This window comes from Panthera tigris, chromosome E1 (genome assembly GCF_018350195.1).
Source record: "Panthera tigris isolate Pti1 chromosome E1, P.tigris_Pti1_mat1.1, whole genome shotgun sequence".
Taxonomy (NCBI): Eukaryota; Metazoa; Chordata; class Mammalia; order Carnivora; family Felidae; genus Panthera; species Panthera tigris.
Genome location: NC_056673.1, coordinates 55,165,853 through 55,191,612, shown reverse-complemented (window position 1 = coordinate 55,191,612; position 25,760 = coordinate 55,165,853). Strand labels below are relative to the sequence as shown.

Here is a 25,760-nt window from a genome sequence, read left to right as displayed (position 1 = left end):
TATCTTTTCCAGGATCTATTTAGTACCACTTTTTTTGTATATTTTTTTCAGTCTTTTTTTTTTTTAAGTTTATTTATTTTGAAAGAGAGAGAGTGTGAGTGCGGGAGGGGCAGAGAGAGAGAGAGAGAGAGAGAGAGAGAGAGAGAGAATATGAATCCTAAGCAGGCTCTGTGCTGGGAGCGCAGAGCCCAATGTGGGGCTCGAACTCATGAACCATAGTAAGATCATGACCTGAGCAGAAACCAAGAGTCGGATGCTTAACGACTGAGCCACCCAGGCTCCCCTGTATGTCTGTGCTTTTTCCTGAGCCCCTGAGCATAGTGCTGAAGTGCTATACAGTGTTTTAATTTTTTTTATTTAATTTTTTTAATTTTTTTTAACGTTTATTTATTTTTGAGACAGAGCATGAACGGGGGAGGGGCAGAGAGAGGGAGACACAGAATCGGAAACAGGCTCCAGGCTCCGAGCTGTCAGCACAGAGCCCGACACGGGGCTCGAACTCGCGGACTGCGAGATCGTGACCTGAGTCGAAGTCCGACGCTCAACCGACTGAGCCACCCAGGCGCCCCTATACAGTGTTAAGTGCTAATGAAGGCCGATAGGGAGAAAATACATGTCAGATAAGCTTCATTCAGGCATGCATTACAAGGCTTTTAGCCATGAGTTCAATGTTAAGGAGTCAGTGATATATATTAAAATTTTCTTTTAATATCCACTTATTTTTGAGAGACAGAGTGCAAGCGGGTGAGGGTCAGAGAGAGGGAGACACAGCAGGCTCCAGGCTCTGAGCTGTCAGCACAGAGCCTCACGCAGGGCTCGAACCCACAAACTGTGAGATCGTGACCTGAGCCGAAGTTGAACGCTAAACCGACTGAGCCACCTAGGCACCCCAGGAATCAATAATATATATTTAATAAGGTATCTTTAAACAAAAACATATATAACACAAGGTTACATACTGATCAGCTGACAAAAACATGATCAGAGGCCAGAAGAACCCTGTATTACAGTAATCAGTAATACAATGTTCCAGGCAACTTTACAGACCCTAACCATTATGAATAATGACAATCAACAGTAATATACACACAAGTATAATATAAAACATACATAGTAACATTCTCCCTTACTAAGTCATGCTGAAAAAAGCCAAGGATATATAGGCTGACAAATCCCCAATTTCTCTAACCTGGACTTCCTTCTCTGGATTCCAGACTTGTATATCTTACAGCCTTAGTCAGTGTCTCCACTTGGATTTTATAGGCATCTCAAACATAGCATGTCTAAAAGTAAACACCCAGATGTCTCCAACTCACCAACCTGATCGTCCTACCTTCTCTTCTTACACACACACACGCACGCACATCCAATCTATTAGCAAATCTCACCAACTGTATCTAAGCTGCACCAGAATCTAATCAATTCTCACGACCTCCTCTGCTCAGCTCCTACACTTGTCCAAGTTCCCAACATCTTTGCCTGGTTTAGTACCATAGCTTCTAGACTGGTCTCTGCTTCTGCCCTTGCTCCGTCCTCAGTAGGGCAGCCAGAGAGCCTTGAAAACCTACATCAGATCATGGTGTACCTTTGCTCAGCTCTCCAAAGCCCCCCTCACCCCATCTGACTCCAAGGTAAAACAGGAGCTCTGTGTCTATCAACCAGCTTACACACATTTATGTGCTTTAATTTCCTCATTACATGATCTTAAACACGATCTGATCACTATCCCTGTTGCACAGAAGAAACTAACGGCAGTTAAATAACTCATTCAAGACCCCACAGCTAGTTAGAGGCAGAACTGGGATGCTAACCCAGGCAGTTTGGCACCACAGACCATGTTCTTACCACTCTGCTCTACAGCCTCTCTTAAAGCTAAAGTCCTAGGACAGTCCAGGGGGCCCTATGATCTGACCCTTTGGCTCTCTGCCCTTACCTCCCCAACTCCAGCTCTTGCTCCCTCTGCTCCTCGTCCCACTGTGCCTCCGGGTCAGAGCGCTTGCAGGTCTCACTGCCTGCAATGCTCTTTCCCCTCCTTTGGCCCAGTGCCCCTCCTCCCATATCACCTCATGAGGGTGGCCTTCCCGGACTCCCCTGCTCTCCATACCACTGGGCTTCACTGTGAGGCATGCTACATCTTTTACTTGTTTCTGTATTTATTTTCTGTCTCCCCACCCAAGATGTAAGACTCAGAAGAGCAGGAATCTTTGCCCACTTTGGTCATAGTTGTTTTCCCCAGTGCCTTGCAAACAGGAGTGCTTGATAAATACTCAGTGAATGAATCAGAGACTCAAAATCTGGGCCCAAGATTTCCTGTCTCAAAGGCAACAATTCTTTACCTGAATTCCGTATTTTATAAGTAAATCAACCTTCCATTATTCAGGTCAACTGCAATCTTCTCCCCAGGCCCTCCCAAATGGGTCACAAGTCAGGAAAGGTAAATGGAAAAAAGCATTGCTTTCATAGGCACAGAATACATACATACGTACATACACACACACAACACCAAGAGACATGCTGACCTCCTTCACGGTTGTTGTTTTTTTTAAGTTTTTATTTATCTTGAGAGAGAGAGAAAGTGTGAGTGGGTGAGAGGCAGAGATAGAGAAGAGAGAGAATTCCAAGCAGGCTCTGTATTGTCAGTGCAGAGCCCAATATGGAGCTCGAACTCACGAACCACGAGATCATGACCTGAGCCAAAGTTGGACACTTAACCAACTGAGCCTCCCAGGCGCCCCTGAGACCTGTTGACTTCCAAACTGATAATCCAAAATGACTTCAGGATCATCAATCTTTAATAGCTGTATGGACCTATAATTTACACACCACCAACATTCACCTATTTAAGTAGTAAGTTTACAGAGTTGGGCACCATCATTACAATCCAGTTTTATAACATTTCTATCACCTCAAAACCCCTCATGCTTATTTACATTAAGCTCCCACCCCCAGCCCCTATCAATCAGTTTTGTATTACCCCATCTTCTCTTCTCTTCCTTAGATTCACAAAGAAACTAAATTTCCCTGCTCACCAGAAAGCCTACAAAGCATTACTTTTTTTCACATGACAACTTAGTTCTAAACTCTTCTGTGGATCAGGGAAGCAAAGATCTAAGAGCAGCTCCATAATCACAGACCCAAAAGCCAGTCTGAGTGTGAGCAGGCTCGGCCGGCAGCCCTCAGGCCTGCCTAGGAGTACTGGGAAAACACTGTGAGGTGAAAGTCAGGAAGGCCCAACCTGCATGAGGTCCTTACCAAGTTCCAGAAGCTCTCATGCTTGCTTGGATTCTCACTGCCCAGGACATCTGCCAACAAACTGTCCACCTCACATACATGCAGTCGGACCCAGTCAAGGAGGTGGAGGAGGAGAGGGCCGGCTAGGAGGAAAGACTCTTGTCACACACAAACCTCAGCTTCATCTGCAGCAAATTCCACTTTCCCACAGTACGGACAGAAAGTATAGGGCAGAGAAGAGAACTATGGAGAAGTGGTTTATCCCTCGTAGGTGGGCACACATATGGTCCTGAATAAAGGACTGGGCTGACAAATGGACCTTTAGGAATACTTCCTCTGAGCCAGGCAGCTCCACCTTTCACTGAATCTTTGATAGGGCTGAATCTCACCACTTGCACCACCCCCAATTCTTCACAACGATGCAGTGTGCAGTGGCCAGGTAAGGAACAGCCACTTAGGGACTGGTACTGATTAGGTGCTAGGTGAGCAACAATGATAGAAACACAGCAACAGCCCTCAAGATACACTGGAGGAAGTAAACATAGAAACAACTAATTTTCATTTCAAGTTGCTCAGGACTTTAGCAGGAACAGGAGTAAAAAGCTATGACTACAGAGATTACTAACACTCATTTATGGGTAACAGCAAACATAAACTATCAAGAGATACAAAAAAAAAAAAAAAAAAAGCGCCTGCAGCACCTCCACAGAGAGCAAGGATACCGTACCGCCCACAGTTTCGTTCAAGAACATGCAATAATTCAGAATGGACAGTTCACGTGTAGTGCTGCCCCTGCCCCAATCACTGGTGACAGAATTCTCCAAGTGATTTTGCCTCCCACCATATAATCCCTCACATCCTTAAGTTTCTCTTTCTTTTAAAATTTTCAACAACAGGCCTTTATTATTTCACACTTCTGGAGGCCAGAAGTCTGAGATCAAGGAGTAAGCAGAGTTGGCTCCTTCTGAGCCTCGGAGGGAGAACCCATTCCATGCCCCTCCCCTGACTTCTCCTAAAACTTTCATAAGCTCGACCAGTCCACAACATAAATACTGACCACCCCTGTCATACAGCAGTTTAACATGTTTTACTGGTGTTTTTCAGGGGCCACCAGCCTAACATTTTAGGTTTTCAGGAGGCATTTTCTAAGAGGCGACAAAACGGCAGGCTTCTTTGGGTGTTACGTACAACTTTCTGATGGTTACATTGATGGAGAGTGATGAAAAGAGCATTCTGGGCAATTAAACTCTCATCATGACATGCAGGAAAGGCAGACACCTTTGATGTTGGGAAGGGATGATTCCATGCTCACCTGGGGCTACTTCAATAAAAAGAATCTCACAAAGATTCCAAATAAGCTCCATTGCTGACAAAATGGAGACCTAAGGAAGAAATGGAGACAAGGTTGTAACTGAAAACATTCCTGATATTTGCTCTCAGAACAAAGGAATGAAGCACATGATGGTCATTCATTATTAACCCAACATTTACTGAATATTCCTATGGAAATCCCACAGGATTTCCCACAGGGAATTCAGTGAGAGAATTTTAGGGGATGGTAGGCAGACTAACATTTTTTTTTTTTAATAGTTCTCATTTTAGTTTAATGTGCGTTATAGAAAAATATAATTAGCCCATCATGCCCACAGTCTTGATGAATATTAGGATTTAGAAAGAGGCTCTGAGTAAAATGGAAGATGATTTTTAGAAAAATTTATTCAGTAAATAATATTAAGAGTTCTACAGATATACCAAAAATCATGAAGGTGGTATTCAAGGGACTAAAGTTTAAGAAAGTCTACTAAAAAGCAAACCTAATATAAAACCCAAAAATAAGTCAGGTATGGACCCTGCCCTAGGAAATATTCAGTCCCCTTCCCCACCATCCTTTCATACAAAAACACAGACGACCTTATTCAGAGAAAATAAATGCTTTGCTGCACCAATCCCTACTCACTACTGAGCTTGAACACTATCAAGATTCTACCAAAGAAAGAGAATTCTTTCAGCCATCTTCCAGCTCCAACAAAATAAACAACTCAGTAAAAATGCTGGGTCATGAGCTGAGTCCAATTTATAAAAATAAGCAGTGGTTCCAAAAGCTCAGTTCACTACCTCAGGTGACACAATGTGGTTAGGACTGATATTTCCCCATAAGAATTGTAAATTCATACAAGTACTTATCAGGCACACCCTTGTGTTCCAATGCATTATGCCTTGAAGGGGGCACCAAGAAGTTCAAGATGATCCTTACCACCCCCAAGGAGTTGCCTGTCTACCTGGTAAGAAGAAAGACTTGTACATAACAATGACTGCAAAGCCACCCCAGGTGGGTGCTGAGGATGCAGAAGGACAGAACGGTGCCAGGACAACAAAGGCAGGCGGCCCCCCTACCTGGCTGCTGAACTGGCGACCACTGGCTGGATCTTTAGCAGCAACTAACAAAACACAAAACATTTTGAAGTAAGCAATGAAACTTTTAGTCTCATAGTTATAGCTTCATATAAAAGGTTCTTTGCTTGTGCCTATTTCCTCTAATGACTACCAATTTTCACTGTAAGTTTTTAAAAAGTGCTTCATATCTCTTTGTTGCAGATCAATGATTTGCAAACCCAATGCCCTTAAGTTACAAGCAACACTTTCAACTGCAACAGAACAGAGACCATCATGTTATAAAAGACTTTACTCAGCACCCAGAAATCACATGGCTCTCAAGGTTATGGTGACTTTAAACTGTGAAAGTAAAAGAACTGGGAATATGATTTTCAAAGATCTTTAATTTGGTCGTTAGTCTCACACCTGTCAACTCAATATGTTCTAACTTGAAAAACGTACTCAAGACGATTGCCAAAATATTAGGTTACGTAAGACGGGAAAGTAAGATTTTTGAACTGTAAAGTCAAATAGACTTTACCTTGCAGCATTGACAAACATTTCAATTACTGTAACATGTACACACACAAAATCCTTACTTGCAGCCTGGTGCATTTCCTCCATACAGGCTCTTATGACTGATCGGTAGTTCTTACTCACTCGGACCAATCTACAAAAATGAAATGACATACAACAGGAACATGGAGCATCTTTTTTTTTTTTTTTTTTTTTTTTAAATTTTTTTTGACGTTTATTTATTTTTGAGACAGAGAGAGACAGAGCATGAACAGGGGAGGGTCAGAGAGAGGGAGACACAGAATCTGAAACAGGCTCCAGGCTCTGAGCTGTCAGCACAGAGCCCGACGCGGGGCTCGAACTCACGGACCGCAAGATCGTGACCTGAGCCGAAGTCGGACACTTAACCGACTGAGCCACCCAGGTGCCCAACATGGAGCATCTTGTAGTGACAAAAAGCAAGAAAGTCTGCAATAGAAGATAAGAGCTTGCTCAAATACAGGAGCCAACCTGAAGGAGTTCCTAACGGCCTAAGCTGGAACAACTTTAGCATCAAAATAAGTAACATATAAGATAACCCATTGAGTACAAAAAATATCCCAGAGGGGCGCCTGGGTGGTTCAGTCAGTTAGGCGTCCGATTTCAGCTCAGGTCATGATCTTGCAGTCCGGGAGTTTGAGCCCCGCGTTGAGCTCTGCGCTGACAGCTCAGAGCCTGGAGCCTGCTTCAGATTCTATTTCCATCTCTCTCTGCCCCTCCCCTGCTTTCACTGTGTCTCTCTCTCAAAAATAAAATAAAAACATAAAAAAAAATTTTTAAATAAATAAATATCCCCGAATCCATAGTGATATTAATTGTTGCAAATGAGATCTACTGATAGACACTAAAAATAATGGTTGAAAATTTAAAGAGAAATAGAATTTGCATAATCTCAAAGTTTCTCCTCCAAATACCCATTAGTTACAAAGGAAAGATGGTAATTTTACAGTGGAGAAACCCAGTAGAAACCACATTAACCAAGTGATGAAGGTCAATAAACTCAGTAATAAAACTTCAACATGATAAACCCCATAATATGACGTACTGAAGACACACCATACCAGTTCTGTGGTATTCTTACTAAAAATGCATTATCTCAAAAACGATGCATAACCTTTGTCCAATCATGAGAAAACAGACAAACCCAAATGGAGGGACAGCACCATAATAACTGGCCAATATTTTTCAAAAGTGTCAAAGTCATAAAGAAGACTATGGGAAAAAAGTTAAATGCAACCTCAGTCACAGAAGAGAAAAAAAGGACATTAGTGTAAAAACTGGTGAAATTCAAACGAAGTCTTTAAGCATACTGCATTGATGTTTAAGTTTCCTGGTTTAAGTGACAGTAATATGGTAACATATAGATATTAACATTATAAAGCTAGATGAAGGATATGCAGTAATCCATTATTCTTGTACCTTTTCTGTAAGTCCAAAATTACTTCAAGATAAAGTCTTTTTAAAAAAGGAAGTGACAGGGGTGCCTGGGTGGCTCAGTCGGTTAAGCGGCCGACTTCAGCTCAGGTCACGATCTCACGGTCCGTGAGTTCGAGCCCCGCGTCGGGCTCTGGGCTGATGGCTCAGAGCCTGGAGCCTGCTTCCGATTCTGTGTCTCCCTGTCTCTCTGCCCCTCCCCCGTTCATGCTCTGTCTCTCTCTGTCTCAAAAATAAATAAAACGTTAAAAAAAATTAAAAAAAAAAAAAAAAAAAAAAAAAAAAAAAGGAAGTGACAAGGCACCTGGGTGGCTCATTCGGTTAAGCTCAGGTCATGATCTCATGGTTCATGAGATCCAGCCCCACATTGGGCTCTATACTGACAGCACCAAGCCTGCTTAGGATTCTCTCTCTCCCTCTCTCTGCCCTTCCTGTGAGCACACATGCATGCACGCTCTTTCAAAATAAATAAATAAACATTAAAAAAAAAAGAAAGAAAATGACAAAACATAACAAACATCCACAAGAAAGTAACTGGTTTAGTTACCAAGATGCAGTCCTTAGCAACAAAAACAGTTCTAGAAGAAGAGCCTAAAGACCACCTATTCGTTCCATTTAAAAATGAACAGCATGCTTACTTCAGTAGCACATATACTAATATTGGAACACTATAGAGAAGACTGGCATGGCCCCTGAGCAAGGATGACTTTCAAATCTGTAAGTGTTCCATATTTTTTTTTAGAACTAACATATAGAATTGTTAAATCACTATATTGCACACCTGAAAATAACATAACACTGTATGTTAATTATCCTGGAATTAAATCAAAAAAGAATAGCAACATTCTGCATATGACCTACAACAAGACTGGCAGGAGGTAAAGCAATCTGCACGTATTCCCTCACCCAATCCTCACTACCCTACATCCCCTTTCACTGCCAAGATTCAGGTCCAGATAAATAATTCAGCCAAAAAAATAAGGTGATATGCTAACCCCGATACACAGAACAGGAGCTATCACCCCACCATTAGGATGGCATTCATTCATTCATTCAACATTTTATTTTATTTATTTATTTTTTTTAACGTTTATTTATTTTTGAGACAGAGAGAGACAGAGCATGAACAGGGGAGGGGCAGAGAGAGAGGGAGACACAGAATCCGAAACAGGCTCCAGGCTCTGAGCTGTCAGCACAGAGCCTGACGCGGGGCTCGAACTCACGGACCGTGAGATCATGACCTGAGCCGAAGTCGGACACTTAACCGACCAAGCCACCCAGGCGCCCCACATTCAACATTTTAGAGCATATATTTTATTTTCTTATGTTTACTTATTTTGAGAGAGAGCAAGGGGGAGGGTCATAGAGAGAGGAAGAGAGAGAATCCCAAGCAGGCTCTGCGCTGACAGCACAGGGCTCAATCTCACATACTGATCTCACATACCATGAGATCAAGACCTGAGCCGAAATCAAGAGTTGAATGCTGACTCTTGATTCTGTCTGAGCCACCCAGATGCCCTTAGAGCACATACTTTATAAACGTGCAAGGGTATGTGGGAACAGAGGGCCCACATAAATAAGACAAGTTCCCTGCCTTCCAGGAATTACAGGACCTTCGACATGTTTTTCTCTTAGAATAATGATGTTTGAGTCACCAATATTCTGTTACCAGAGCCTCTTGAAACCAGTGATTTCCCCTTCTATCCTTCCCTCCCTCTCTGCCATCCCCCCGAAGCTGACTAGGGTATCCTCCAGAATGAGTCATTTGTAAAATTTTACGAGGAAGTAAAATACTGTGATACTGTGATTTATAAGAAATAAACATCGGGGCAGCCGGGTGACTTAGTCAGTTGAGTGTCCAACTTTGGCTCAGGTCATGATCTCCCAGTTCATGAGTTCAAGCCCCCAAATCAGGCTCGCTACTATCAACCTGTCAGCACAGAGCCCACTTAGGATCCTCTGTCCCCCTGGGGCACCTGGGTGGCTCAGTTGGTTGAGTGTCTTCAACCAACTTCAGCTCAGGTCATGATCTCATGGTTCATAGGTTCAAGCCCTATATCAGGCTCTGTGTGGACAGCCTGGAGCCTACTTTGAATTCTGTGTCTCCCTGTCTCTCTGCCCCTCCCCTACTCATGCTCTTACTCTCTCTCAGAAATAAACAAACATTGGGGGACCTGGGTGGCTCAGTCAGTTGAACATCCGACTTCGGCTCAGGTCATGATCTCACAGTTTTTGAGTTCAAGGCCCGTGTCAGGCTCTGTGCTGACAGCTCAAAGCCTGGAGCCTGCTTCAGATTCTGTGCTCCTCCCTCTCTCTCCGCCCTACCCTCTGCTTGTGCTCTGTCTCTCCCTGTCTTTCAAAAATGAATAAACATTAAAAAAAAAAAAAAGAAAGAAAGAAACATTAAACAAAATTTAAACCAGGGAAGCCTGGAAGGTTAAATAGGTTAAGCGGCCAACTTTGGCTCAGGTCTGATCTAGCAGTTCATTAAGTTCAAGCCCCTTGTCAGGCTCTGTGCTGACGGCTCAGAGCCTGGAGCCTACTTCAGATTGTGTCTCTTTCTCTCTCTGCCCCTCCCCCACTTGTGTGCAGACACTCTCTTAAAAATAAACCACCTTAAAAATCTTTCTTAAAAAAAAAAAAAAGGATCCTCCGTCCCCTTCTCTCTGCCTCTCCCCATCTTGCACTCTCCCAAAAATAAGTTGTTTTTGTTTTTTTTTTTAAAGAAAGAAAGAAAGAAACATCTAGTCTTTATCCTAGTCCCTGACACAAGATTCCTATAATCCTTGTGAATTCCTAAGTGATGAGAGCATCAGGAGCACCTTACGTTCTATTGAGGCCATTCTGGGTGGGCTCCTGGATTGGGGTTGGTCAAAGAACGACTCAGCCATCAACAGAAGACCGAAATCTTCTGCTGTGCTAGGGTGGCCTGGGTGGCTCAGTCAGTCTAGATCTCAGCTCTTGATCTTGGCTCATGATCTCGGCTCAGGTCAAGATCTCCTGGTTCCTGAGATAGAGCCCAACAGGCTCAGGTCACGGTCTCCTGGTTGAGATAGAGCTCCATGTCAGGCTCTGCACTGAGCATGGAGCCTGCTTACGATTCTCTCTCTCCCTCTCCCTCTGCCCCTTCCCCAATCACACACTTTCTCACTTTCTCAAAACCAAATAAAAATAAAAAAAGAGAGGTGCCTGGGTGGCTCAGTGGGTTGAGCATCCAGCTTCAGCGCAGGCCACAATCTCACAGTTCATGGGTTCGAGCCCTGCGTCGGGCTCTGTGCTGACAGCTTAGAGCCTGGAGCCTGCTTCAGATCTGTGTCTCACTCCGCCCCTCTCCTGCTCGTGCTCTCAAAAATAAACATTTAAAAATATAAAATTAAAATTAAATTAAATTAAAATAGAAATTTTCAGCCCTGTACCCTACCTCTCTGGAGAGGGGAGAGGGGCTAGAAATGGAGTTAATAATTGATCATGCCTCCCTCCATAAAAATCCCAATAGTATGGAGTTCAGAGAATTTCCAGGTGGGTATATAAATCCACGTACCGGGAGGGGGACACACCCAAACTCCACAGGGACAGAAGTTCCTGTACTCCAAACCCTCCCAAACCTTGTCCTATTTATCTCTTCACCTAGCTGTTCATTTGTATCCTTTATCGTATTCTTTAATAAATTGGTAAGCTAAGTGTTTCCCTGAGTTCTGTGAGCCACTCTAGCAAATTCATTGAACATGAGAAGGTTTGGGAACCTCCAATCTGTAGCTGTGCCAGACAAATACTTTAAGTAACGTGGGGATGCACTAACTGCAATTCACATGTGAAGCGGGGAACAGTCTTGTGGGACTAAGCCCTTAACCTATGAAATCTGATCTCCAGGTAGATAGGGTCAAAATTGAGTTAAATTATATGGTACCCAGGGGACCTGGCAGGCTGTCAGTAAAGCATGTGACTTTTTATTTTTGAGAGAGAGACAGAGAGCAAGTTGGGGAGGGGCAGAGCAAGAGGGAGACAGAATCCCAAGAGTCAGATGAGTAACCAACTGAGCCACCCAGGCACCCCAAGCATGCAACTCTTTATCTTCCGGTCGTGAGTTCAAGCCCCATACTGGGAAATACAGCTTACTTAAAACAAAAAACCAAAACAAAAAATTATAGGATACCCAGCTGGTGTGACAGAATTGTCTGGTGCCATACATCTGGCATCAGAAGTGAGTATGGGGGTGCCTGGTGGCTCAGTCAGCTCAGTGTCCAACTCATGGTTTTGGCTCAGGTCATGATCTCACTGACAGTGCAGAGCCTGCTTAGAATTCTCTCTCTCTCCCCACTCTGCTTGGAATTCGGTCTATCCCCTTCTCTCTGCCCCTCTCCCGCTCATGCCTTCTCTCTTTCAAAATAAATTTAAAAATTTTTAAATAAACAAACAAGGGGCGCCTGAGTGGCTCAGTCTGTTCAGCGTCCAACTTTGGCTCAGGTCATGTCGTCACAGTTCATGAGTTCGAGCCATATATCAGGCTCTCTACTGTCCAAATGGACCGAGGACTCCATTTCAGATCCTGTCTCCCTCTCTCTCTGCTCCTCCTCCACTTGCCTGCACTCTCTCTAAAATAAACATCTCAAACAAACAAACAAACAAAACAAAGAAATGAATATGGCAGTAGTGTGTAACAAAGGAGACACACAACAGGAAGGAAAAACTTTTTTCCCCCAATACAAATACCAACACTGCCCATGCTCTAACTGTATTTATGGACACTGATAAAAAACTAACATAAAGGTTCTCACACTCCATGGTGCTTAAGACTCACCTGGAGATTTCAGATTTGAGGATCCACCCCAAGAAACTTTAATTTTTATGATCTGAGGTGGGGCCCAGAAATCTGCCATTAACAAGTATCTGATATTGATGCAGTTATCTCATGAACCACACTTCAAACAACCCTAGTCTATATACAGTATAATAGTTTTCTGGTCTCTTACCAAAAATGCCCTGAGTACAATTCTTTAAAGATACAACAAAACTACTTTTTTAAACTCATTTTTATAGTAAGATAATTCCAAAATCTTCCCACAGTGGGACTTCTTTCAGTGATTTTCAGGTGCTTATTTGGCCTAAATTTTCTTCTTTGCAGGGTAAATGAAACAGGAATATAAACAAACAAAAAGTTTATCAAGCCACCAAATCGATCAACAGCCATTTGCACAGTCCCTGAAAGACATTTCATCCCTCCCTACCTCCACTGCCCAGGATAGAAGCCTCAAAATAGAACCAGGAGCCCCTTATTTCTCCAGGCACTCCATCCATCATGCAAAAGGATGAGGCAGTTCATTTGGCTTTCACGCTTTAGTTGTGGAATGCAGTACCTACCAGCAGCCTACTTACTGAGCTTTTCTGGATTTTCCAGTCAATTCTTCTTCAATTCTCTGGAGGCCCACAAAGATTCCATGGGATTCATTGAAGAGTTTTCTCAAGATCTGAGAGTAAACATCTATATCCTTTCGGATGATATAGATAAAGGGGCAGCCTGGCACAGTCTCTGATTTTTCTGAAACAGGAAAAATTTAACATCGATCACCATTACTCTCATATAACGACTCTAAAATTTTTAAATTGAGTTATCTAATTACAACAGCTTCAGCTACTTTGCTAGATTTCATTTTTTAAAGTATGAATTATTTATCAATTATCCACACATCAATTATTTAATATACATGTTTACTTTCAGACTTTACTCCTCAACTGACTGGCTTATTTATTTTGTTAATGTAACTTCTAGGCCTGGAGTGCCTGGCTGGCTCAGTCAGTGGAGCGTGCAACTCCTGATCTTGGGGCTGAGTTCAAGCCCCATACTGGGTATGGAGATTACTTAAAAATAAAATGTTTAAAAAAATAAAGTAAGCTCTAGGCCCAAAATGGGGTTTGAACTCACAACCCTGATATCGAGAGTCACATGCTCTACTGACTGAGCCAGCCAGGTCCCCTCTCACTGGCTTATTTTGGAACTAACTTTTGCCTCCATCAGTTGAAATATACTAAAAAAATTAAACTCGCTTTATATTAGCCTAAATATAACTCAAAAAATATGATAAATCTACAGACAAAATTTTACATAACCTCAAATTCAAGTAAATATTTCTATATCACTTTATACTGCCATTACTCCTAAAGCAAAGAATCAAAAGTTAACCGAACTATTTTGCAACAGTGATAAAAAGGCTCTATAATGATAAAATATAAACAACCAATTTGTGGAAATTTCTTATGCAACAGCTTCTCAGACAAGCTATGATGATGTTCAATGGCTCATCTCTGATGAGATTGCAAGAGATGTAAACAACCTCACGTTTTCAACAATTGAGGACAAACTATCAAATGTTGACAAGCCTTCCCATTAAGTATGAAAAGAGGACAGACATATTCAAAGAAGGTTCTCCTCTGAGCAACTGTCCCTTTGGCAGCTTCTATAGCTCTGCCAACCTTGAAATCTTTAATACCAAAATATCCCAGAAATAGTTAGCAACATCAGGGACAATTCTTAACTACAAAATCAAGAAAAACTACATCACTTAAAAATTGCACGAACTGTGCTCACTTCAGCAGCACATATACTAAAGTTCAAACAATACAGAGAAGATTAGCATGACCCATGCGCAAGGATGACATGCAAATTCGTGAAGGTTCCATATTAAAAAAACAACCAGAGCACCTGGGTGGCTCAGTCAGTTAAGTGTCTGACTCTTGATGTCAGCTCAGGTCTTGATCTCAGAGTCATGAGTTCAAGCCCCACACTGAGCTCCACACTTAGCATGGAACCTACTTTAAAAAAAAAAAACAAACAAACCAGGGGTGCTGGGTGGCTCAGTCAGTTAAGTGCCCGACTCTGGCATAAGTCGTGATCTCACAGTCCACGAGTTTGAGCCCCATATTAGGCTCTCTGTTAGCACAGAGACCGCTTCAAATCCTCTGTCCCCCTCGCTCTCTGCCCCTCCCCCGCTTGCACGCAAGTGCTCTTTCTCAAAATAAATAAATAAACTTAAAAAATAAATAAAATCGGGGTGCCTCGCTGGCTCAGTTGGTTAAGCATCCAAGTTTAGCTCAGGGCACGATCTCATAGTTGGTGCCCTGCGCTGGGTTCCACATTCTCTCTGTCCCTCTCTCTCTTCCCCTTGCGCACTCGAACTCTCCCATAAATTAATTAAATAAACAAACAAATAAATAAATAAATAAATAAATCTGCATGAACTGCACATGATTTGCCAAAATTTTAAGACTTTCATTAGCTCCATCTCCTCTCTATAATAAAAGAAAGCCTCCACATTTGAATAACCTGTCAAAGATCTGCACAAAAATATCTTCAGCATTTCCCAAGACTCGCCTTGAAAAGAAGAAAGCAAAATCAAATGTCAAAATTTAGTTTTATCTTACTAGAGAAGTCTATATCAGAAAGAGAATATCCAAAAAAAAAAAAAAGAGAGAGAGAGAGAAGATCCAGGGTGCCTGGGTAGCTCAATTGGTTGAGTGTTGAACTGATCTTGGCTCAAGTCATGATCTCATAGTTCGTGGGTTCAAGCCCCACGTGGGGCTCTGCGCTGGTGGTGCTGAATCTGCTTGACATCTCTGTCTCCCTCTCTCTCTGCCCCTCCTGGCTCATGCTCTCTCAGGGAGGAAAAAAAAAAAAAAAAAAGAGAGAGAGAGAGAGAGAGAGAGAGAGAGATCGATCGATCGATCCATGTCCAAAACCTGATGGAACTTAGAGAATAAGGAAGAGCCATTTCACTCTCCAAATCCTTTGTGCTTTTATCAACAGCCTACAGAATTCGATTAAGTTCACAATAATAAAAGGTAAGGACTTCAAAGTCTTCATAAATCTGCAGTTTCACAATAAAGGGGCTGCTGTAAAGGGAATTTAGTGATTCTGGACAAGAAGGGGAAAAAAAACTTCAAGTTTTTAAATACACAGGAAACATTTCAGGGTGCATGGCTGACTCAGTGGGTAGAACATGCTACTTCTGATCTCAGGGTTGAGTTCAAGCCCCACGTATGTTGTAGAGATTACTTAAATATATTAAATAATAATAATAATAATAAATAAGAGAAACCTTTAACACCTGGAAGATTAATTTTTTTCCCTGGACTCAACATCTGCCAGGCCTCGTAAGTTAATGAAAAACTTAAATAGCTAAAGTTTCAAAAGTGAAAATGGTACAAAATAAGTTTAACTGTTTCTTGCCTCAGTCAAATCTGAGAGAAGAAAACAACCAAATGTGCCAAGATGGATAATCTGGAAGAAAAAAAAAAAACCTACCTTTTTTGTTGAAGGAGGTTTCACACACCAGCATCTCTCCTGGACCCCAGTCAAAACACATTTGCTTCTTCTTGGAATTCACTCCTGGAATCAACTAGTAAAAAAAAAGCCAAAGAAACTTATTTTTACTAAAAGCTTTGCTTTCAACTGATTTGCAAGTATAACCCTAGAAATCAATGTTCATGAAAGTTAAGTGCTACTCTATGTATACAGCTGAGTGTGGCTGAGATCAAACCAATCTGTTAAAGTCCGAATAAGCAAGTGAGCTTTGTCGGGCACCTCAACCCAGCCTGCCACTTAACAATCAATTACTATACTATAATTTAGTGATCTGCAGTTCAGAAAAAGGGGATTTAAAAAAATAAAGAAATTGAAGTGTTTGTTACTAAAAGGAGCCCTCCAATCCCATGGCTTCTGTGCCATCTCTTAGATGAGGACTCTCAATTTTTCTGACTCAGACCAATCCCTTTGAGTCTCAGCTTCATACATCCAACTACCTAATCCACACTTTTATAGGTTACCTAACCTAGGTATAGAGCTATATCCATAACATAAGAACCAATAAAGGACTCTTGATGCTCATCTCCAATTCTCCCCCCACTGGAGCAAAGCCTTCCCCAATTGTTAGGACTGATCTGTGATTCTTCTCTTTCCCTTACCGCCTTTGTCCAATCTATCAGTAAATCCTGTTCTGCTCTTAAAGAAGCCTGAATCCAACCACTTACCGCGTCTACCAGTCTAATCCAAGCCACCATCAACTCTCACCTGACTGCAACAGCATTTCTCAGTGCCTGAAATGACTCTCCTACATGGTTATTGCCTCTCCCTGTAAATAGATAAAAGCTCACAAGGGCAAAGGACTCCGGGATTCTCATTCACTGCCTAGAAGAGAACGTGGCACAAAATTGGCACTCCATAAATATTTTTGGCAGACGATAAATTTGGTATCAAGACAAATGCACTCAGTTCTTAGGAAGAAGTAATGCAGTCATTCAACAACTAAGCAATGTTTAGTAAGCCTTTTTCTGTACTGGGCTCTAGGAATACAATGTGTAATACAATTTCTGTCCTCCAAATGCTAGCAGTCTACTACTGAGGAAGTCCAATAAACAGGCAGTAAAAAAAAAAAAAAAAGTGGAGAAATGCCAAAGCAGAGAAAAACACAAAAGAGGATGTTTTAGTAGACTCTTAATGGATGAGTGGGCAAAGCAAGGGGGAAACGTTATACACAGTGCTGCTGAGGCAAATGGGTACCCACATGCAGAGAAAATAAACCTGACATCATAGACAAAATAAAAGTTAGAAACAAATGTAGAGCAAAATCTGTAAAACCTGAAAAGCACAGTAGAAAACCTTTTGATCTTAAAGTAAGCAAAGAGAGGACAAAAAAGTACAAACTACAAAACAATTTATAAATTGGGGCTTCGTCAACATTAAACTTTTGCTCCTCAAAAGACACTGTTAAGAAAATGGAAAGACGAGCCACAGGCTGGGAGAAAATATTTGCAAAACACATATTTGATATCTAGAATATATAAAAAACTCTTACAATTCATTAATAAAAATAACCCAATAACAAAATGGGCAAAAAATTTTAACTGCCACTTCACCGAAGATATACAGATGACTCACATATAAGCATATAAAAAGATGCTCAATATCTGTCATCATTAGGGAAATACAAATCAAAGCAATCATGAGGTCCCACTATATACCCACCAGAATGGCAATGGCTAAAATTTAAAAAGATTGACCACACAGGGGCGCCTGGGTACTCAATTAAACATCCGACTTTGGCTCAGGTCATGATCGTTTATGAGTTCAAGCCCCACATTGGGCTCTTTGCTGACAGCTCAGAGCCTGGAGCCTGCTTCGGATTCTGTGCCTCCCTGTCTCTCTGCCCCTCCCCAGCTCTTGCTCTGTCCCTCTCTCTCTCTTTCTCTCTCTCAAAAATAAATGTAATTTTTAAATAAACAAAGAAACAAATAAATAAGTAAAAAGACTGACCATACAAAGAGTTGATGAGGATGTGGAACAACTGGAACCCACATGTTGCTGGTGCAAAAATGGTATTTGAAGAAATGAGTTTATTTTAGCTAAATATGAATCTACCCTATAACCCAGCAATTCTACTTCTAGATATTTGTCTTAGAAGAAAATAAAAAAGGCAACAAAAACCCAAACTTACATTTCTTAAGTATCTTTGAAACAAAAGGATAAAACCACTGGTCTAGAAAAAGAACCAAAAGATTATTCTACCCTCTACTTTGAATCTATACATAAACATCTTTAAATGTGATTACTAACTGGCCTTCACAGGCCTTAATGATAAGTAAATGGGACACCTGGGTGGCTGAGTCGGTTGAGTATCCAACTTTTGATTTCGGCTCAGGTCATGATCCCGGGGTCATGAGACTGAGCCCACATCGGGTTCCACACTGAGTGTGGAGACTGTTTGAGATTCTCTTTCTCTCTCTCCCCCTCTCCCCTGCTTGCTCTCTCTAAAATAACTGAAAAGAGGCGCCTAAGCAGCTCAATCAGTTAAAGCATCTGATTCCAGCTCAGGTCATGATCTCATGGTTCCTAAGTACGAGCCCTGCATCAGGCTCTCTGCTGTCAATGCAAAGCCTGTTTTGGATCCTCTGCCTCCCTTGCTCTCTGCCTCTCCCCGACTCACGCTGAAGCTCTTTGTCTCTCAAACTTAAATAAACATTAAAAAAAAAAAAAAAAAAAGGTTGAAAGAGGGGCACCTGGACAGCTCAGTCAGTTAAGCATCCGACTTCAGCTCAGGTCATGATCTCACGGTTGGGTTCATGACTTCAAGCCCTGCATCAGGCTCTCTGCAGTCAGCATAGAGCCCGCTTCGGATCCTCTGTCTCCATCTCTCTCTGCTCCTCCCCCACTTGTACTCTGTCTCTCTCAAAATAAATAAATAAACTTAAAAAAAAAAAAAAAAGCTGAAAGAAAGGAAGAAAGAAAAAGTTCCATTGAGGGAGGAAAAAAAAAGTAGAAGTTTCAGCAACTCTGATATTCTAATTTTTCTTCCTGTGGACACTGACATAGTCCCTCCCGATAGATACAAAATATTTCAAGTACTTTATATAGATCTTCAAATTTTAATACTCTACAGCAGTAAACTTTTTGGAGTTACAACCCATGTTAACTGCTATTTAAGATCTCAGGTCTCATTTTGTCCAGTTAGCTTTGAGATGACCCCCATCTTTAATTTTCGGTTTTCTCAGACACTGCTTTGCAATGTGATGGCTTTAGCTCAAAACTGGAAGCACATTTCCACTTTCTAAAAAGCAAAGAGGGGCGCCTGGGTGGCGCAGTCGGTTAAGCGTCCGACTTCAGCCAGGTCACGATCTCGCGGTCCGTGAGTTCGAGCCCCGCGTCAGGCTCTGGGCTGATGGCTCGGAGCCTGGAGCCTGTTTCCGATTCTGTGTCTCCCTCTCTCTCTGCCCCTCCCCCGTTCATGCTCTGTCTCTCTCTGTCCCAAAAATAAATAAAAAAACATTGAAAAAAAAATTTAAAAAAAATAAAAAGCAAAGATACAAGATCAGGCAACCCGCAGTTTAGTGAAGCTTACAGCTTACCAACAGCTAAGAGGGGCAGAACAAGCCAATGACGGACAAACATATTTTACCTAGCCAGGGAGGGAAGGGAAGGCTTTCCTGAGAAAGAGGATGCAGAGAAACCTAATAGAGAAAAAGAGAGGATCCCAGGCAGAGGGAACGGTAGGTGTCTGCGACCTAAACCCCATGAATCTCTTCATGGACATCATAGATCATTCACATTCGACATATGCTCTCGCCAAAGTCCAGACAGAAGTGGAAGCAAACGGCAATAAAGACAAGAAGTCTCCGGGGAGAATATGTACTTTCAGCAAACCTCGGGCCAGTACGGCACACGAAGCAGAAGCCGAGCTCACGGTGTCGCGATGTGAAGCTGAGCTCGGCGGACGAAAAGAAGCCCCAACTGCTCTACTTGGTCCGAGCCCGCTCACTAGAGCACTAGCCCAACGGGAGAAGCTAGGCAAAAATGGGATGGGAAGGCGAGGAAGACAAGACAGGGTGAGGGACGGAGTGAGGCCCTCCGAGCCAGGCATTTCTGAGTACACGAAAGAGTAGACACCTAGCGAACACCACGACCCAAACACAAGCACCTTGCTAATGGGACCTCCGAATTGTGGCAACTGAGCTGAGGGAAGGGGAAAGGAGCCTCGAGGGAGCCTGCAGTGACGAAGCAGACACACTCCTCGGACAGCGAAGGCAACACTTCTGCAGGCGCCCTTACAGTGACCGTCGGCTCGCCGTCGAGTTCCTCCATAGCGCTCCGCTTCAGCCACCAAGAATTTCCACAGCCGCTAAACCTCCCAGCTCAGGCCTCCCGCTCACAACCGGCTGCGAGAGAGGACCCCTCCCGAGCGCCTCCTGCGCTGCCTACAGGCCCCAACCCCCCCACCCCCCAGGTAGGGGCCTCTCCTCTCCGCCACGATCCTCCTTCTGCCGCACTCTAAACGTGTCGTCCCTTCCTTGCCGGCGACAACACGTCAGGGAAAACAGCGCAAGGGCAGCCTGTCAACCCAGTTATCTTCCAGCCGGGTCAGGCGCCGCCGCGGACAGCCCCGCGCCGGGCAGGGAAAAGGCCCCCCCGAGACGGCGGGAGCAGTGGCAGTGCGGCTGCGCGTGCGCGGGCTGGGGCGCGTGCAGGGCCTGGTCTGGGAGCCAGCGAGCGAGTGCGCGGTGTTTCCAGACTCGGGCAGTTCTCTCCCTTGTGGGTCTGCAAGTCGCAACTGCTTCGCTGAATGGTGTCCAGGCCGTGTCCAAGCCCCGTCGGGCCTCTGGGCTGTGTACGAAGGCGGTCGCCACCACTCCCACCGCGAAACGCTCAAAAGGCACGTGGACAGAATTGTTGCAGCTGGGAACAACTGTGAAATGGAGACAGCTGGGCTTGCTTAATTAAATACAAATACTGGTTTGTTATCTCACCAAAGAAAAGCAGGAAGGGACACTCAAATCAGGGAATCCCAGAATTTGTTATGGAAAACTCAAAAGTGCTCCAATAATTTAAAGGAGTCGTTTGTTGTAAATGTCATATTCACAAGTACATACACGTACAGGGAAGAAAATAGGAATGCTTCTAAATTTCCAAATAAACTTTTTGAGCAACTTGAAGATAATTGGAAATTTAAAGATAAGTCGTAGGAAATTCTGCCTGCAAATGTAGCTGCTTTTATTTAGAAAAGAAATTTGATCTGAAAACAAGACATAATTTCAAGATGCTCCTTTCCCTGAGGTGCTGAACGGCCTGTCTGAATTGGTTTAAAAAAAAAAAAAAAAAAGACGACGGAGTGGTTAGGAAAATCCCGTCTCCCCAATAGTTTGTTCTTTTGAGATACAGACTGTTGGGCAAGGAAGAAAAATCTCGGGGCTATCAAAATTTCATCCAGATCCTGGGGCGCCTGGGTGGCGCAGTCGGTTAAGCGGCGACTTCAGCCAGGTCACGATCTCGCGGTCCGTGAGTTCGAGCCCCGCGTCAGGCTCTGGGCTGATGGCTCGGAGCCTGGAGCCTGTTTCCGATTCTGTGTCTCCCTCTCTCTCTGCCCCTCCCCTGTTCATGCTCTGTCTCTCTCTGTCCCAAAAATAAATAAAAAACGTTAAAAAAATAAAAAAAAAAAATTTCATCCAGATCCTTGTCTCTGAAGACCGCCATCCAGAGGATGAAATTTAATTTAGTTTTGCAAAAAAATTCCACACTGTCCTACCAACTATGTCTTCCTACAATGTTCCAAATGTTTCAGTTTCACTGATCTGTTTCTTTTCTTTTTTTGGTTATTATTATTTTAATTTACATCCAAGTTAGTTAGCATATAGTGCAATAATGATTTAAGGAGTAGAATCCAGTGATTCATCCCCTACATACAAACCTCAGTGCTAATCCCAAGTGTCTTCCTTAATGCCACCTGCCCATTTAGCCCATTCCCCCACCCACAACCCCTCCAGTAACCCTCAGTTCTCTATATTTAAGAGTCTCTTATGTTTTGTCTCCCTCCCTGTTTTTATAGCATTTTTACTTCCCTTCTGTTCATCTGTTTTGCATCTTGAATTCCACATATGAATGAAGTCATGTGATATTTGTCTTTCTCTAATTTCACTTAGCACAATACACTCTAGTTCCATCCACGTTGTCGTAAATGGCAAGATTTCATTATTTTTGATTGCCGACTAATACTCCATTGTATATATATATACCACATCTTCTTTATCCATTCATCTGTTGATGGGTATTTGGGCTCCGTCCAGGCTTTGGCTATTGTTGATAGTGCTGCTATAAACATTGGGGTGCATGTTCCCCGTTGAAACAGCACACCTGTATCCTTTGGATAAATACCTAGCAATGCAATTGGTGGATCATAGGGTAGTTCTATTTTTAATTTTTTGAGGAACCTCCATACTGTTTTCCAGAGTGGCTGCACCAGCTTGCATTCCCACCAGCAGTGCGAAAGAGTCCCTCTTTCTCCGCATCCTCGCCAACATCTGTTGTTGCCTGAGTTGTTAATGTTAGCCATTCTGACAGGTGTGAAGTGGTAATCATCTGAGATGTTTCTAACACCAGTGGTATGACTATGAAGTATGAGGAATGCATTCATGTCCATTTTCCAGGGAGTAAAAAGAGGCTGCTGATATTTTCTGAAAGTAAAATAAACATTCAGGGGTTGCCTGGCTGACTCAGGAGAGCATGCGACCCTTGATCACATTGAGTGTAGAGATTACTTAAAAAAAAAATCTCCTGGGGCACCTGGGTGGCTCAGTTGGTTGAGTGTCCAACTTAGGCTCAGATCATGATCTCACAGTCTGTGAGTTCGAGCCCTGTGTTGGGCTCTGTGCTGACAGCTCAGAGCCTGGAGCCAGCTTTAAATCCTGTGTCTCCCTCTCTCTCTCTCTCTCTCTGCCCCTCCTCCACTCACATTTCCTCTCTCTCTCTCTCTCTCTCTCTCTCTGTCTCTCAAAAACAAATAAACCTTTTAGGGGTGCCTGGGTGGCTCAGTCAGTTAAGCACTGGACTTCAGCTCAGGTCATGATCTCACAGTTCATGAGTTTGAGCCCCGTGTCGGGCTCTGTGCTGACAGCTCAGAGCCTGCAGCATGCTTCAAATTCTGTGTCTCCCTCTCCCTCTCTCTCTGCCCCTTTCACGCTTGCACTCTGTCTCTCTACCTCTCTCAAAATAAATAAACATTAAAAATAAATAAATATTTTTAAATAAATAAATAAATAAATAAAATATTTTAGAGGTGCCTGGGTGGCTCAGTTGGTTAAGTGTCCAACTCTTAATTTGGGCTGAGGTCACAATCTCACAGTTGTGGGATCAAGTCCCATTGGGCTCCATGCTGGGCATGAAGCCTGCTTGGGATTTTCTCTCTCTCTCTCTCTCTCTCTCTCTCTCTGTCTCTCTCTCCCTCTCCCTCTTCTTCTGACCCTCTCCCATTCTCATGCATGCACATGGGCGTGCTCTCTCTCTAGAAAAACAGTAAGAAAAATAAAATCTTGTTTAATGTTTATTTATTTATTTTGACAGAGAGAAAGAGAGAGAACGCATGTATGGAGCAGGGGTAGAGAGAGAGAGGAAGAGAATCAAATCCCAATCAGGCTCTCCACTGTCAGCACATAGCTGGACGCAGGGCTCAATCCCATGAACTGTGAGATCATGACCTGAGTCGCTTAACTGAATGAGCCACCCAGGTGCCCCTAAAACAAAGTTTTTTAAAAAATTAAAAATGGGGGTGCATGGCTGGCTCAGTCATGGGAGCATGTGACTCTTGATCTGGGGGTTGTAAGTTTGAGCCCCATGCTGGGTTATAGAATACTTAAAAATAAAAATCGTGGGGCACCTGGGTGGCTCAGTCGGTTTAGCACCCAACTCTTGATTTCAACTCAGCTCATGATCTCACGGTTTGTGATTTCACGGTTTGTGATTTCACGCACTGTATCAGTGCAGAGACTGCTTGGGATTCTCTTTCTACCTCTCTCTACCCCTCCCCTGCTCGCTCGCTCTCTTTCTCTCTCTCTCTCTCTCATCCAAAATAAATAAACTTTAAAAAATTTTAATAAATAAAACATTTAATTTTTTTTTCTAAACTTGGGGTATCTGGGTGACTTAGTTAAGCATCCAAATTCAGCTCAGGTCATGATTTCACAGTTCTGGGTTCGAGCCCTGCATCAGACTCTCTGCTGTCAGCACAGAGCCCTCTTTGCATCCTTTGTCCCCCCATCTCTCTGCCTGCCTCTCTCTCTCTCAAAAATAAATATTAAAAACATTGTAATGTTTAAAATTAAACATTCAGTAGCAGATCAGTTTTTAAAAACTGGTTATTATATCTTCTCTGGCTATTCAAAATTCTTCCAGCAGCAGAAGTTAAAGCCACACTTAGTAAAACAATGATAGAAAACATGCCTAATTTCCTTCTTTTTTTTTAATTTTTAAAAAATGTTTAATTTTCAGAGAGAGAGAGAGGGACAGAGCACAAGCTGGGGAGGGGCAGAGAGACAGGGAGACACAGAATCCAAAGCAGGCTCCAGGCTCTGAGCTGTCAGCACAGACCCCGATGCGGGGCTCAAACCCACAAACTGCAAGATCATGACCTGAGCCAAAGTCGGACCCTCAACTAATTGAACCACCCAGGTGCACCCATTTTTTTAAAAATGTTTATGTTTGAGAGAGAGAGAGCACAAGCAACAGAGACGCAGAGAGAGAGGGAGATACAGAATCCAAAGCAGGCTCCAGGCTCTGAGCTGTCAGCACAAAACCCAACACAGATGCCTAATTTCTTTCAGAGAAAATTATTCTGGGGAACAGGATTAGCAGAAGAAAAAAAAAATAATAGGATGAAAGATCAAAAAGGAAATCAACCCTTTCAAAAGGAGATCTGAGGAAAAAAATAATTTGAATGACAAAAGACCTTAGAGAATTTTAGTACTACAGTTTCTTGATATTTTAAGACTGTCACTTGAAAAGGCACCTGGCTGGCTCACTCAGTAGAGCATGCAACTCTTGACCTCAGAGTTGTAAGTTCAAGCCCCATGTTGGATGTAGAGATTACTTAAAAATAAAAATAAAAAAATCTCAAAAAGAAAGGCTGTCATTTGAAGATAATAAAAGTAGTGAAATTGTCTGACCTAGGGCTAGATAATACGGGGAAAAAGTATTGGAAACATTTTTTAGTCTAAGTGCACTATGCACCAGCAACTTTACACAATCATTCAAAACCACTTTTTAAAAAAATGTTTATTTATTTATTTGGGGGGGGGGGAGGGACAGAGAGAGAGAGAGGGAGAGCGAGAATCCCAAGCAGGCTCCACACTGTTAGCACATAGAGTGGGGCTCAATTTCACAAATCCTGAGATCATGACCTGAGCCAAAACAAGAGTTGGACATTTGACTGACTGTGCCACCCAGGTGCCCCTACTTTTTTCCCCCCTAAGAAAACTACAGCCAATGGAGCTATTATTATTGTATGTATGGACCTTTTTCTTCCTTCTAATCCTTCTCAGTATACTTCCAAGAATGAGGTTTCAATTACATAGTTTATGTATCCTCCTTTTCTTACGTATAATCCCAAAGGAATACTTTTGGAAAAACAAATTAAATAACCAGCATGCAAATCTTTTTGTCTTCTTTGCTCTCCATAGGCTCTTCCTCTCCCTATACTGGTTGGTTGAACTCTAGAATTCCTGTATCTATTCTGAAGAGTCTTGAAATATGCAAGAGACACTTCAACCTGAGGTATATCAGACCCTGAGAAAGATAGTAAAATATTTCTGTAATCAGGGGTGCCTGGGGGGCTCAGTCTGTTAAGTGTCTGCCTCTTGAT

General features: G+C 42.7%; 1 protein-coding gene and 2 non-coding genes across 6 annotated transcripts in view; 2 read left to right on the top strand and 1 right to left on the bottom strand.

Annotated features, from left to right (window-relative positions):
* NUP85 (nucleoporin 85) overlaps positions 1-25,760 on the bottom strand; it is a 70,486-nt gene that overhangs the window by 16,595 nt on the left and 28,131 nt on the right. For 2 of the 4 annotated variants that reach the window (XM_042966585.1, XM_042966584.1), the window contains exons 4-9: positions 15,890-15,983; positions 12,967-13,129; positions 6,204-6,274; positions 5,626-5,669; positions 4,544-4,613; positions 3,253-3,374 (exon numbers count right to left, since the gene is read on the bottom strand). In XM_042966585.1, the coding sequence (XP_042822519.1) occupies positions 3,253-3,374; positions 4,544-4,613; positions 5,626-5,669; positions 6,204-6,274; positions 12,967-13,129; positions 15,890-15,950 (531 nt within the window). In that variant the 5' untranslated portion in view covers positions 15,951-15,983. Of the gene's footprint in view, positions 1-3,252; positions 3,375-4,543; positions 4,614-5,625; positions 5,670-6,203; positions 6,275-12,966; positions 13,130-15,889; positions 15,984-16,654; positions 16,772-20,185; positions 20,486-25,760 lie in introns of those variants that run through there. The other 2 variants (XM_042966586.1, XM_007091252.3) reach the window with 2 other exon arrangements.
* Positions 8,224-8,329, top strand: LOC122233818. Its single transcript, XR_006211550.1, has one exon. It is a non-coding gene; the product is annotated as a U6 spliceosomal RNA (small nuclear RNA).
* On the top strand, positions 14,169-14,274 carry LOC122233813. Its single transcript, XR_006211545.1, has one exon. It is a non-coding gene; the product is annotated as a U6 spliceosomal RNA (small nuclear RNA).